This window comes from Chelon labrosus, assembly GCF_963514085.1.
Source record: "Chelon labrosus genome assembly, chromosome: 14".
Taxonomy (NCBI): domain Eukaryota; kingdom Metazoa; phylum Chordata; class Actinopteri; order Mugiliformes; family Mugilidae; genus Chelon; species Chelon labrosus.
This window is the reverse complement of record NC_140347.1, coordinates 25,993,025-26,006,329: the sequence shown is the minus strand read 5'-3', so window position 1 is coordinate 26,006,329 and position 13,305 is coordinate 25,993,025. Positions and strand designations below refer to the sequence as shown.

Here is a 13,305-nt window from a genome sequence, read left to right as displayed (position 1 = left end):
TTAAACCATGGATGTTTGAGTGTGTTAATCTTCAGGAACTGCTGGACTCCAGTCAACAAATGTGAACACATTTATACATTTTATACGTATAGGAGTTCACATTGAATATATAAAATTTTGTACCAAAGATCATTATAACTATACTTTGGGCTCTAGAGTGCAAGTTGAGAGAAATAAACTGCTGACTGTATGAATTGCCTTAAGAAATAATACATTTGTATCTGAGTCTTAATTTTTGGCTCTGTAACCTCCACAATCTGGACACCAGCTGATATGGTGCATTGGCAAGTGTTCTATTCAGCTATTTAATCTTTTTGGCACATCTGCTTCTTATAATTTTGGACAAAAACCTATCGTATCTTCTCTGCTAAGTCCAACATCACAAATGCTTCTCTTGTGCAAAGCCGGGGAGAGTTAACAAAAGATAATGTGTCCCTGTCCGATTTTTTTAGCTTGTCACTTCCTGTGTTATATTATGTTGTTTACTGTGAATGTTGTTTCTTCCAGATAATGATGTCTTTGTCTAACTGCCTCTGAAATGACCACTAAAACTGCCTGTAAATAAATGCGCAGTTGTTAATTACCACATCTGCTGGTGCGAGTGCTTATGTGTGAAAATTTCACTTTAGTGCATGCCCTTTCTGTCTACTGTCGTATGTATTTGTATTCCATTTAAGCGCATATAACTATATGGTGCATTGATATTCTATAGAGAAAACAGAACTATCTTGACCTTATACATCTACACTGAGAGAAAACAAGTGGTAAAGACGTAAACTGACCTGTAGTAACACTTTAACACAGGTTTCCTATGGTACAAGTGTTGTCATGGCCACAGTTAGTCAAAATGTGCTTGAACCATACTGTGCTGGTGTATGGGGTTAGATACAGACAGCAAACGTGACATAACTCCACTTTTTGTGGTAGTAATAGTTAAAGTCAGTTCTGACAACAGTAGATCCAGGAGTGGTAGTGTAGTGTTTTGGATTCAAAGGAGCAGCAATATTACAACTAATGCAGTCTTTTATTTGTCACCTGATTCTAAGCCATTCATGACACTGAAAGGTATTTGTTTAGTATACCAATTTAAAAAAACAGACACCAGAAAAATAAGCTAGTAGCAACATATTGCTGCAATTTTGTTAGCTTTAAACAGAACACTAATTATTCTCTGCATTCTAGAAATAACAGCTATTCACACTGCACTTAAATAATACTGATTTTCTCGTCTAGAGTTAAGATGTATGCGTGAGGAGGATATGCATCAGTGCAATCAGTATGCAAGTAGTTACAAGATCAGACTCCATTTTAAAAATAGAATATGGTAAGACCTGTGCCAGGTTTCAGTATTTTACATAAATTGATATGCAGTGATGAATCTACATACTGTAGACAGAAATAAAACAGGAAGCTTCCTGATCTTATGTATCTAATGAGATAAAATAAGTGCTAAAGACGTAAACTGACCTGTAGTGTACACTCAGCAAGTTTACATTCAGTGTTGAATGTAAATCTCCTCATTAGATTAGAGCTCCTTGTTTCTTTTAATTTCACCAAGTCCCCATATTGTGTTTGAATACTGAGCACATGGTTGTCACGGAGAACATTATCTATAGTGTAACTCATTCATTGCATCATGCATATCCTTTTGACACAAGTTACATCCAAGCATGTATTTTTTTTTGTCTATTTTTTTTTTATATATATATACGTCAAAGTTTTGAATCCGCATGTGAAACTGAACAACCTTCCACATCACTATTATTTTCATAACGTGTTTTGGTGTCGTGGACAAGCCCATCAACTGGAAGCGTAACTGTGTACGCACCTGATTCGCTAACGCATCTTCGGCCCCTGCTCATTGGCTACTGTCAAACTGAACGCGCTGTGATTGGTCGAACGTCGAGAAAAGGAAGTGTCGGTCGGTAGTAAGGGCTTAACATGGGCAGCTACGTTAAGTAGTATCTGGTAATATACAGCAAAGGCTAAAGGTTCTGCGTTTCGTTCTTAACGTCTGATCTTTTTAAGTACCAAGAGATACTCTGCAACACATTTTCACGCCGAGGCGTTGTCTTTTGGGCAAATATTTCTCCGTTTGATTGGTCTTTTGTGCGGCTTTGTAAAACTAGCTTGTTAGCTATACGTCATTTGAGCAGGTACTACTCTGCTAGCCTAGCATTGGAATTTGTTAGCTGGTTTGACAACTACAGTTGCTAAAATTAACTAAGTTGATATCCAGGGCCATTTTGGTTTCGTTCCGTGGGGCTTATGTGTGTGTGAGTTTATTTATGCTACGTATAATAGTATGACTCTACTGTAGCTGAATGTTTGGTGATAGAAAAGGCAGTAGCTACAGCTAGCAGGTTGTTAGCTTGTCAACATCAACAATGGGCAATAAGAGGTGTTTAAAGACGGCAAGGACGCTTTATTTTTTGGCCATTCTCATCCTAGTCTTCGTCAAAGGATCAACAGCTGGTAAGTATAACATGCCAGCATTGTTGTGTCACCGGATTGTGGTTGTCTTTCAGATAGGGGTGGATTGACGTTTGCTAAACTGCTGCAAGCAGCTGTGTTTGTTTAGTGAGCAGCTTTGTCCATCTCAAGATACAACTGTCTTCACTGCTGCAATATTAATACTTTTCAGATGAAGAACAACAAGTGAACGACGGAGCAGAGTTAAAGGTGTGTCCTGTGCTATTTGAAATTGATCTTCAAGTTAGAAAATTTAACCCTGAGGGAGACTGACTCAGTTCATTGATTGTTTTTGTCATTTGAAATAAACATTATTGCATCCTGTACCGACTGTATACATTATTGCATCCTGTACCAACTGTATACTAGAAGTAAAAAGTGAGATTTGAAGCTTAAAGTAAGGACCTCAATGGTAGTATGTTAAATTGTAGGAACATTTAATGATGTAGTTCAACAATTCTGGTCTGATATATTGACTGCACCAGAGATGGCTTAATTTAAGCCTATCCAAGCCATAGACCAAAGTCCATTTTAAATAAACATGAACTTGGTGTTTTACCAGATGCTTTGGCATGTTTTAGGAGAAACTCGGTATTCGTTGAGTTTATATAATCACATAATTAGAGGCAGTAGCATTTGTCATGTACAGAGGAATCAACACATTTCTGTTCCATTTTAGTTATTAAATCTTGATCCAATGAAGAACAAATTTAAACCCGGCAGATATCAGTGTCTTTAGGTATCACTGCTAAGTCGTTTCAGCAGTTCTTTAACTTGTTGGTTTTTTTTTCTCCAGTCTTACCATGATCCAGAATCTGAAGAGGAAGATGTCCGTGTGACATCAGGAATTGTAGCAGATGCTTCTGTGAACGGTCACGACGTCTCCCAACCTGAGGAGGAGAAGCAATCACCTGGAGATGGACTGGAGGGAGAGGAGAAGGAGGATCTACCTGATCAGCCTCCCCCTGTTGAGGAGAAACCTAAAGAAGGTAAGGAGCACAATTTAATATTTCATGCAGTAGAGCCAGGACAAATAATCACTGGGTAGTAAACTTGAATTTGGATTTTGAGCTTCGTTGTGTTAAGTACCAAACATAAACTATGCTATTACAGGCTATGATTTGAGGAAAGTGGTCATGATGAGACAGAAATCATGAGCTGGAGTAATCTGTATAATTTTGTAGAAGGAGACTTATTACAATATATTTCCTGTCCAGCTGTGGCTAGAGCTGGAAGGAATAATGTAATATTGAATCTTTATACTAGAAGGTTAGACACGGTAAAAAGTGAGATTTGAAGCTTAAAGTAAGGACCTCAATGGTAGTATGTTAAATTGTAGGAACATTTAATGATGTAGTTCAACAATTCTGGTCTGAACCTACGGAAATATGTATGCCCTTTAATGTGTATGCCCTTTGACAACAGCAGGTAGCAATGATAAGCTGTTTTTGGCTTTACTGATTCCTCAGCCCTAACTTCTGATCTCATGCATTCACCTCATCTTTAAGACTGAGGACTTTCTTTTTTCTTAATTTTTTAAGCTGTGTTGAGTCTTGACACGTTAACCTGTTTTCAGTTTTGCTGACTTTTGAGCAAAGGCGTGCGCATGTGGTTTCAAGGCAGTGCCAGATTGTAGAAACTGTTAAACCCCATGAGAAATTAACAGCTCCTCGCACCTGTGCCTCCTCTTGCAGCCAGTTACATCATTTTACTTGGGAATTGTTTTTAATGAGCTTGGTGGTAAGCTTGTTTGAAGATGTAGGTTTATTGAAATTAACATAATCTATATATAAATTTGAGTTACATTTTACATCATAAATTATTGACTGATTTTACTCTATTGTTAATTTTTTGTTAGATGAATAATTATATGCCTGTTTGTTTTTTAAAACAGTTCCTGTGGTGAATGGAGGTACGGCCCATGGAGAGCCCTGCATCTTCCCCTTCCTCTTCCAGGGTATGGAGTACTTGGACTGTACCACAGACGGACGGGGGGATGGACGGCTGTGGTGTGCTACAACCTATGACTATGACCAGGATAAGAAGTGGGGTTTCTGTGAGAGTAAGTTTTCAACTCTGCAACTGGTATTTCATTAAAGTAAACACTTCCTCAAAGCAAACATAACCACCACATTGGCTCAACATTTTCACACACAATTGTTTCAGAATTTGCTATGGATTATTCTTTGCTCTTCTAAATAAAAACAGTAGTAAACTCAGCAGCTACTGAAACTAGCCTAAAGACATTTCACGGTTTCATTTCCATTTCTAGTTTAACCCATAGTGCTGCCAGTGTTTTGAAATCCTCAATTTCATCTTTCTCTGTTTTCCTCAGCGGAGGAGCAGGCACAGCAGAGACTGCAGGCAGAGGAGGCCGAGGAGCAGTATCAGACTGTCCTGCGCATGCTCAATGCCACCACCAGGAAGACTCAGAAAAAAGAGTGAGTTTCTTTTGCTTGGTTGTTTTGACAGTGCTTTTGAGATCATGACTTAAAGAAGATGTTGCCGTAAAAAGCATTTGAACTTGCTGATATATCTATAATGATTTATCTTTTATGAATCTGAAAATACACCTCAAGTCTTGGTCCACTCAGACTTAATAATTGGTTGAAGGGTGAACCATGAACTTTCGATCTCAGAAATGCAAGTGATAACAAGCTAAGAAAAAAAATGTTGATTTAATATTTAGTCTGTTCTTGTGAAATAAAAACTACACAGACCCTTTCAAGCTTTCTGTGGATCAGTCATCTTATCATGTAGTCCAAATTGCTTGCAGACAGTGTCTTATATGTTGTGAAAGTGAATTTTCTGTCTGTTTATATATGAGGCTAGTGCTCATGTGACTTTCCTCAGTACATCTTTATTTGCTTTAGATGTCACATTATCCTATGTTTGTACATCTTGCTTGCATTACACATTTATCAATCTAATTATCTGTTCACCTGTGCCGTCTGTGCTTATCCAACCACTCTCTCAGATTGTACGAAAAGCTGCTGAAAGTAGCAGAGAAAGGTCACCAGAAAGCCACGGAGAAGGTGGCGTATGCCATGCTGTTTGGAGACTACATGAACCAGAACGTCACCAGGGCCAAGGAAATGTTTGAGAAGCTTGCCATAGAGGGCTCCCCTAAAGCTCAGACGGTAATTATCTCACTCAAACATTTAATGCAACTTCAGGAAAGTGTTAAAAGCCATTTTCACCTGTCATATTATTAAACAGATGATCAATCATGACAATCAGCTGTGTTAAACTCTGCTTTGTTTACATTTTTGTAGGCTCTTGGTTTTCTGTACGCAGCAGGACTTGGAGTTAACTCAAGTCAAGCTAAGGTACATTTCACTTCTTTGTAGTTATGTTGTTAATGACTGTTTTTGTAAGTCACTTTTGATGCTAACACACTAGCTGTACTGTCTGTTTTTCAGGCCTTGGTTTACTACACCTTTGGTGCACTCGGTGGAAACTTGGTAGCTCACATGATTCTGGTGAGCTGATTTGTCTGTCAGAGAAGCAACTATACAATACTTTCTTTCTATAGTATAAATAATGACATTTAATTATATTTATTTCATAGGGATACAGATACTGGGGAGGTGTGGGTGTCCCCCAAAGCTGTGAATCAGCACTAACACATTACAGGCTTGTGGCAAATCAGGGTAAGCATTTACTAATATCATACTCGGGTTCTAATTTTTCTTGGGCAAATAATGTCAAAATTCCTTCTGACATTACTCTTTCTCCACACTCTTCTCTCCTTCATCGCCTCCAGTGGCCAGCGACGTGTCCCTGACAGGCGGCTCAGCGGTGCAGAAGATCCGGCTGCTGGATGAGGTGGAGAACCCAGGCTCCACCAGTGGGATGTTGGAGGAGGACCTCATCCAGTACTACCAGTTTCTAGCTGAGAAAGGAGATGTCCAAGCTCAGGTAAAAGTGTCATCAGAATGATTCAATACAGTAACAAACATATGCAGAACTTTTTTACTTTGTCAAGTATTCTATATGTCCATGATCATAAACAGAATGTAGGTTGAAGGGATAGAAGTTTACTTTATTGTATGAAGAACATTTTGTTTTTAATTTTTTTTAAGCTTTGTTACATTTACAAAATGATTCATTATCAGAATATAAAGTATTAATCTGAAGGTCGTTGTAGTTTTCATTTCAGAACATTATTACTAATTGTAATTGAATGTTTTGTTTCCAGGTGGGACTAGGTCAGCTTCACTTGCATGGAGGACGTGGAGTAGAACAGAATCACCAGGTAGCATTTTCTTCAAATGTTTTTAGTGATTGTATTTTTCAGGTTGTTTCGCTCTGGTAAATGCATTTGTGTTGCTTTCTGTCCAACAGAGGGCGTATGACTACTTCACCCAGGCTGCAAATGCAGGGAATACACATGCTATGGCCTTCCTTGGCAAGGTGAGCAGGAAAAGGCTTATGTACTTTTCTGGTATTTGAAAATTATTATTATCCCACCAGCCAGCTTGCCATATTATTTTCCTCTAAAGGCAACCTCAATACTCACAGGTATTGATGGAGTTAAGTTTTCTGTTTTCATGTGTGCTGTGTTGTGAGAATTCAAGGGGATAAAGTTGTTTAGTTGGAGAGCAAAGAGATGGTCTAAATTGAATCCAAAATAAATGAAACCAATGATTTGGCATTGCTGTCATCACAGTAAGCGGTGTAGTGCATTTGTCGGCTTTGGATCATGTTGCATATATCTGTCCCTCAGATGTATTCAGAAGGCAGCGAGTTCATCCCTCAGAACAACGAGACTGCCCTGCAGTACTTCAAGAAGGCTTCTGACTTGGTAAGAATGAAACTGCAGACAAATGTATTACATCAGTGTTATTACAGCATTTGTATCCCTCCATAACTTTTTATTAGACATTAACAGATGTATGTCAAAACTTAAACACAGAGGCTTTTGTTATAAGGAGGGGGATACAGTTTATGGCAGAGGGGAAAAAGACAGACAGAGGAACAGAATACTAAAACACTTTTTAGCATTCTAGCATTAAAAAATTTAACCACTCATTATTTTCTCTAGGGTAATCCGGTTGGACAGAGTGGCCTTGGCATGGCCTACCTGTATGGAAGAGGCGTCCCAGTGGTAAGCAATCTTTTTATTACAGTCCTTTTCAAAGTTTGATATCATACTGTGTATAATAAGATGCTAATTCAGCAATTTCAATGTCTGGGATTGGTGTTTAAATAAATAATGAGCCTTTTATTTTGAAAGGAAGCTAGCAGAGCATCACTCATGATGTAGTCAGAGCAGCCACTTGAAAGTTCAGTGCCTTTTGTTTTCAGAACTATGAGCTGGCACTGAAATACTTCCAGAAGGCAGCAGAGCAGGGCTGGGTGGACGGACAGCTCCAGCTGGGCACCATGTATTACAGTGAGTGTTGAGGGCTCATTGTGTGTACACACCTGTGAAATCATGTGTGGTTGTACACACTTTCCTCCAGTGTCTTGTGGCCTTTTGTCATAGATTTCCCTTCTTTCTTGTTGTCACATTCTTCTTTATTTGCTTCCTGTTATTACATTTCTGTTCTCCTTCCTGTTTTTTCCCAGACGGCATTGGTGTGAAGCGTGATTACAAACAGGCCCTTAAATTCTTCAACCTTGCCTCACAAGCCGGCCACATCCTGGCCTTCTACAACTTGGCACAGATGCACGCTACTGGTACTGGTGTGATGCGCTCCTGCCACACTGCTGTAGAGGTGAGCTTACTTGGAGTGGCTGGTGCTTTCTCCGCATGGAACTGAAATAAACAAAGATTGTTTCTGTGGTGGTGTTCAGAAATAATTTTTCCTTTAAAGCCAGTTACATATCTTCCTTACACATACAGAAATCAAACCGTAGAAATAATTAAGTCACTGTCCCATTGTTACATAGGTTTCAAGTCAGTCACACATTGTGTCTGTGTCTTATTTGCAGCTTTTCAAGAACGTGTGCGAGCGTGGTCGCTGGTCAGAACGTCTGATGACGGCCTATGTCCGCTTCAAGGAGGGAGAGACAGACGCTGCCCTGGTTCAGTATCTGCTGCTGGCTGAGCAGGGCTACGAGGTGGCTCAGAGCAATGTAGCCTTCATTCTGGACCAGAGTAAGAAAGACCAACACCAGGAGACTGCTTGACATCAGAATTATTATAAGGAAATAATGATCATTAATTGCACTAACATGGTCATCTTTTCGGGTGTTGTTTGTGTGGATTAAACAGAAGGGGCAAATATCTTCAGTGAGAATGAGACATACCCTCGTGCTTTGCTCCATTGGACAAGAGCTGCAGCACAAGGTGAGTCCAAACACTTCATCCTTCAACTATTTAAACTGTTTAATGTATTTATAGCATCTCAAGATTCAACCTATTTATATGTAAAGACGACTACGCAGCTTCTCTTACTTTATTTGTTACATTCCTCCATCCTATATGAGCCAGTTTAGGAGATGCAATGCAGATACTGCATAAAGGAGAGACGATGTCACTCTTTTATTGCGTATTAAGTCTCTCAATGGGCTGAGCTTCTACAGTACGTAGCCAGTGGCTGTGAACAGAGCTGCAGCTGCTCTGCCAGCCTCTACTCTGTGTAACTGTGGCTGTGTATTTTGGCTGCATTTGGTTTTGAGTATGTGGTGCTATAGATGTGTCTAGTTGTTGTTTACATACTCAAGTAAGCTTTATTATATTACACAGGATTTGAACTAACAGTGGTTCCACCCATTCTGAATCATTTTTTTAACAAGCCATAACTCGGTTGCTGTGGTAACATTTGAGGATTAGACTAATACCTGGAATCCTATCCCCTAAGGTTCTAAGGCAATGAAAACAATGTTCACTACTCCAGTAAATAGTCCGCTCAGCTAATAGAAACTCTTTGTCTCAGTTGTAAGCTAATCGCATTGCAAATGGTTGACAAATGGTAAATATAATTAGAATTTGAGCATATACTGTATGTTTAACAACCAGGCTAGATAGTTATCCAACCATGTTATTCCCCCTCAAGTTGGTATAAAGAGTTTTACAACAAATGATGTATACTGACGTCTGCACCCTGAAGTAAGCGTTACGTAGCAGATGAGGTCGTTCAAGTGATACAAATTATAAGTAAGTCCAAGGAGGCGTGTGTTACAGTCGCCATCCTGTGGTGTTCAGAGGATGAGGCAATGAGGGATTCGATGTTAGCTTCTTATAACGTGTTGTAATGACTTGTAAAAGGAGGCTTTCGCCGTGTCCCTGTTGCTATGGTTACCCACATTAGGTACAGGCTTAGTCAGCACCCTGGAGCCAATCGGAATCATGTATTCACTCAGAGCAAGGTATCAAATACTGTATCATGATTTATCTCAGTCCTTCTCTATGGGTCAGAGGGAATGAAAGATGTTGTGAGGTAGCGCTAGACTAGTTTAGGAATATAACATATTTTGTGCGTATTATAAGCATATAAAACCAAATCTTAACAAAGAACAAAACTTCACACTTGTAATTATCCTTTCAAGGCTACACTGTGGCAAGGATAAAACTAGGAGACTATCACTTCTACGGCTACGGAACTGATGTGGACTATGAGACGGCGCTCATTCACTACAGACTGGCGTCAGAGCAGCAGCACAGCGCCCAGGCTATGTTTAACTTGGGTTACATGCATGAGAAAGGCCTGGGTATCAAACAGGTGAGATGGGCCATCACTCATGTTTGCTAAAATCAGCCTGCTCACATTCAGCTTATTTGCATTTAGTTATATTCATTTCTGAATGTGTAGTTAATGTGGTAGTTCCAGTGATTTGAGCTCAGAACTGTCCCATGTATATTCTTCAGGACATACATTTAGCCAAGCGCTTCTACGACATGGCCGCTGAAGCCAGTCCTGATGCCCAGGTCCCAGTTTTCCTGGCCTTGTGCAAGCTGGGTCTGGTTTACACTCTGCAGTACCTGCAAGATCTTAATGTGAGTACTTCCTAAATCCTCCTGCTGGCCCACTAAGGGTTTGGTTTGGAATTAGCAACTCACAATTTTCATTTGGCCTATTTAAAAGCTATTTCACTATAGAGAATTATTAAATTGATCATATGCATCTTTGTCCTTCATCCTCTCCCCAATCTTCTGTCAGCTGAAGGAGCTGGTTACTCAGGTGGACCTGGACCAGCTTCTTGGCCCGGAGTGGGACCTCTACCTCATGACCGTCATCGCCCTGCTGCTAGGCACAATCATTGCCTACCGACAGCGCCAACACCAAATCATAGTGCCACCTCGACCACCTGCCCCTGCCCCTGCCCCTGCCCCAGCGCCAGCGCCCCCTCCCATTCCACCTCAAGAAGAACCCTCAGCCCAGGCTGAGCCCCAGGCTCAGGAAGAGACACTGGCCCTGGAGGAAGAGGAGGAGGAGCAGCAGCAGTGAGAGCAAGCCAGAGTAAAGAGGACTGTAAAAGACAGACAAGCGGCTCCAGCAACCCAGTGCATGGAGCAGCTGGTGCTTACAAGCTGAATACCTGCTACTTTAAGCACCCCTCCCACTCTGCCTGCTCCTCTCCACATGCTAAAAAAGACTTGACGGCTGCTGAACTGTTCAGTCTCACAACTCCCTTTCTCCATTTTAAATATGCTGGTACCCTGCTGAGAACAGGACACGGGGCTTGTCTGTGGACAACGCTACACAACAGAGTGTTGGAAAGATAACACGGGCTTGGGACTCGTTAGTCTGTGACTCAGGATACTGCCAGAAGCAGCACCAGTGTCCTCACAGTGGAAGTAGTCTTGTGGTTACCAGATAAAAGGAAATTTTGAACGTGACTGATCTGAAAACTGGAATCTAATATGTGCATTAGTTTCTTGTCGTTCTCCCTTTTGTTTTGAGGAACCGTGTGAAAAGCTTAAATCCTAATTTCATGCAGCATTTAGAGACAGGAACATGTGAGCTACAATAATTTAATTTTCTCATCTAGTTGCTAAAGAAAGTCATGATCCTGCAGTTTTTTCTGATCTTTTTGTAGACTTTCAGTTCAGGCACCTTTTTCAGCTACTTTGTGAGTGAACAAATTTTACGTTAATTTTTGCATTCTTTGGTTTTTTGCAAGCCTGCAGTTCATTCAACATCAGTAACAGTGCTAAAATATACTAGTCAGTATGAGAACAAACCTCCTGTAAATGGTTTCATTTTCAATAGGTTGATGTTTGTTATGGTTCCTGACATATGAGAAGCTACTGAAGCCAGTCAAAACTGAGCTGTCACCAAAATCCCTGATACAGATCCTTTTTGAAATTCATACAGAAACATCTTTCACTCTACAAGAATAGTGAAAGCAGAGTGCACAAGCTTTTAACTAAAGTGCAAGTGAGCAAGAAAGACTGATGTACAGTAGAGAGTCCAGGGAGAGAAAGCCTAGAACTACTGTATGGTGTTGTGACATTTCTCCATCAAATTACTTTGATTGGATTGTCCTTGTTGTTGTTTTGGAAGGTAGCTCAGCAGTTTGTCTCATATCTATATTTTTTTTTTGTTTTAGTTTACTAAGCCAACTGTTAGCTGAGGCAGGACCTGGAGCAGCCTTAAAGATAGCAACACCTCGAACTTTGTTTCTATATTCGAGGAAGCGGGTCATTTTTCTTTTCTTTTTTTTAATGATTACACAACTTCAGCTGTTGTGAGAATTTCCACCCCCTCACCAAAAGTCTACCGTTGGAGATCTGCCTTCACTTTTCAGATCAGATGGCCAGAAATCTGAGCCTGAAATGGAAAACAAATGAAGACATGCTGAGGCCATACAGTATTTATCTAAACTAGATTTGAAACCTCTATTTTTTGCCACATTCTCCAAGATCCCTTTTTTTCCAGTTCCTCAATATGTGCTTGTTGTAAGAATGATTGAGAATGTATCTGCCAATACATGTGCATGAAATGAACAAACTCAAAAAGGACAGTGAAGTGTTGTTTGCACGATGGTAACGGTTTCCTACACCCACACCCTGATACCCACACAAATCACAATTGGTCTAAAATGAAACACTGGTCTGCATTGTTGAAGATTGCATTTTTACCATCGCAAAGACAAGTTTATAAAGAAATGAATAAATGATATATGGATATTTAAGTTATTTCTAATGTTTAATGTTATTTCTACGTCGCTATGTAATGAAGAAGTGTAATCAAGTTCTTTCAATACACACTGCTTCGCTTTAAAACGTTTTAACATACTGTGTTAATATGTTGCTGACATTAGTCAGTATATGGTCGGCTCTCATTGGACCCGCAGGTTGTCGCTCAGCTCATTGAGTGTGAGCGAGACAAAGTGACAGCGCTGTACAAAGTGAGCATCACATTGTGCGCTGTGCATGGGTGACCCATTGACTGGCCCATACGCACGACTATGGAGTGGCTTTGGATCGCCGTGGCAACATGTGTGCTCGCGTCCTGCCCTGTCAAAGGTAAGTGCTAGAACAAGCAGGAGGGCAGATCACATGTGAGGCAGTGAGCTTATATTTATTGTTACAACAGCCTCTAAAACAGGGCCTTTATATTGTTTATGGCTTGTTGTTATGAACTGGTAACCAATGAGCATGTATATAGAAGTACATGTGGTGTACCTCTATATACACGGGGCAAAGTAAACTGACAATGTTTAAAGGAAATGTTTTTAGTTACTGGATTAAAGAGGCTCATAGGCTCATTTGACACGTTTCGGACACTTTGGAAACAACTGTTCTCTGAAAGGCAACGACTGGTGGTGGGAGTATGAAGAGGGGATACGACACTACAGCAAGGAGGCCCTCAATAAGGTATGTTTTATGACTGAACATGATAATAGTGTTGCTGTTGGATGCTGGAAAAGATCAAG

At 40.2% G+C, this 13,305-nt stretch overlaps 1 protein-coding gene across 1 annotated transcript; it reads left to right on the top strand.

Moving 5' to 3' along the window:
* The first annotated feature begins 1,908 nt into the window (after positions 1 to 1,908).
* Positions 1,909 to 12,565, top strand: sel1l (SEL1L adaptor subunit of SYVN1 ubiquitin ligase). Its single transcript, XM_084560194.1, has 21 exons — positions 1,909 to 2,475; positions 2,645 to 2,682; positions 3,269 to 3,461; positions 4,367 to 4,534; positions 4,808 to 4,913; positions 5,450 to 5,612; positions 5,748 to 5,801; positions 5,895 to 5,954; positions 6,044 to 6,125; positions 6,239 to 6,393; positions 6,674 to 6,730; positions 6,820 to 6,888; positions 7,202 to 7,279; positions 7,520 to 7,582; positions 7,783 to 7,870; positions 8,047 to 8,195; positions 8,413 to 8,578; positions 8,696 to 8,770; positions 9,973 to 10,145; positions 10,292 to 10,420; positions 10,584 to 12,565. Exons 1-21 carry the CDS (start codon positions 2,388 to 2,390, stop codon positions 10,869 to 10,871), a joined length of 2,442 nt encoding a protein of 813 aa, XP_084416320.1. The 5' UTR covers positions 1,909 to 2,387; the 3' UTR covers positions 10,872 to 12,565.
* Positions 12,566 to 13,305: the final 740 nt, after the last annotated feature.

What these genes read in the sequence shown, in the direction of transcription:
- sel1l (XM_084560194.1), top strand. Translation starts at nt 2,388, where the DNA reads ATGGGCAATAAGAGGTGTTTAAAGACGGCAAGGACGCTTTATTTTTTG. An exon ending in ACGACGGAGCAGAGTTAAAG is followed by an intron (nt 2,683 to 3,268) that starts GTGTGTCCTGTG and finishes TTTTTTCTCCAG; the next exon opens with TCTTACCATGATCCAGAATC. An exon ending in GACAAGAGCTGCAGCACAAG is followed by an intron (nt 8,771 to 9,972) that starts GTGAGTCCAAAC and finishes TATCCTTTCAAG; the next exon opens with GCTACACTGTGGCAAGGATA.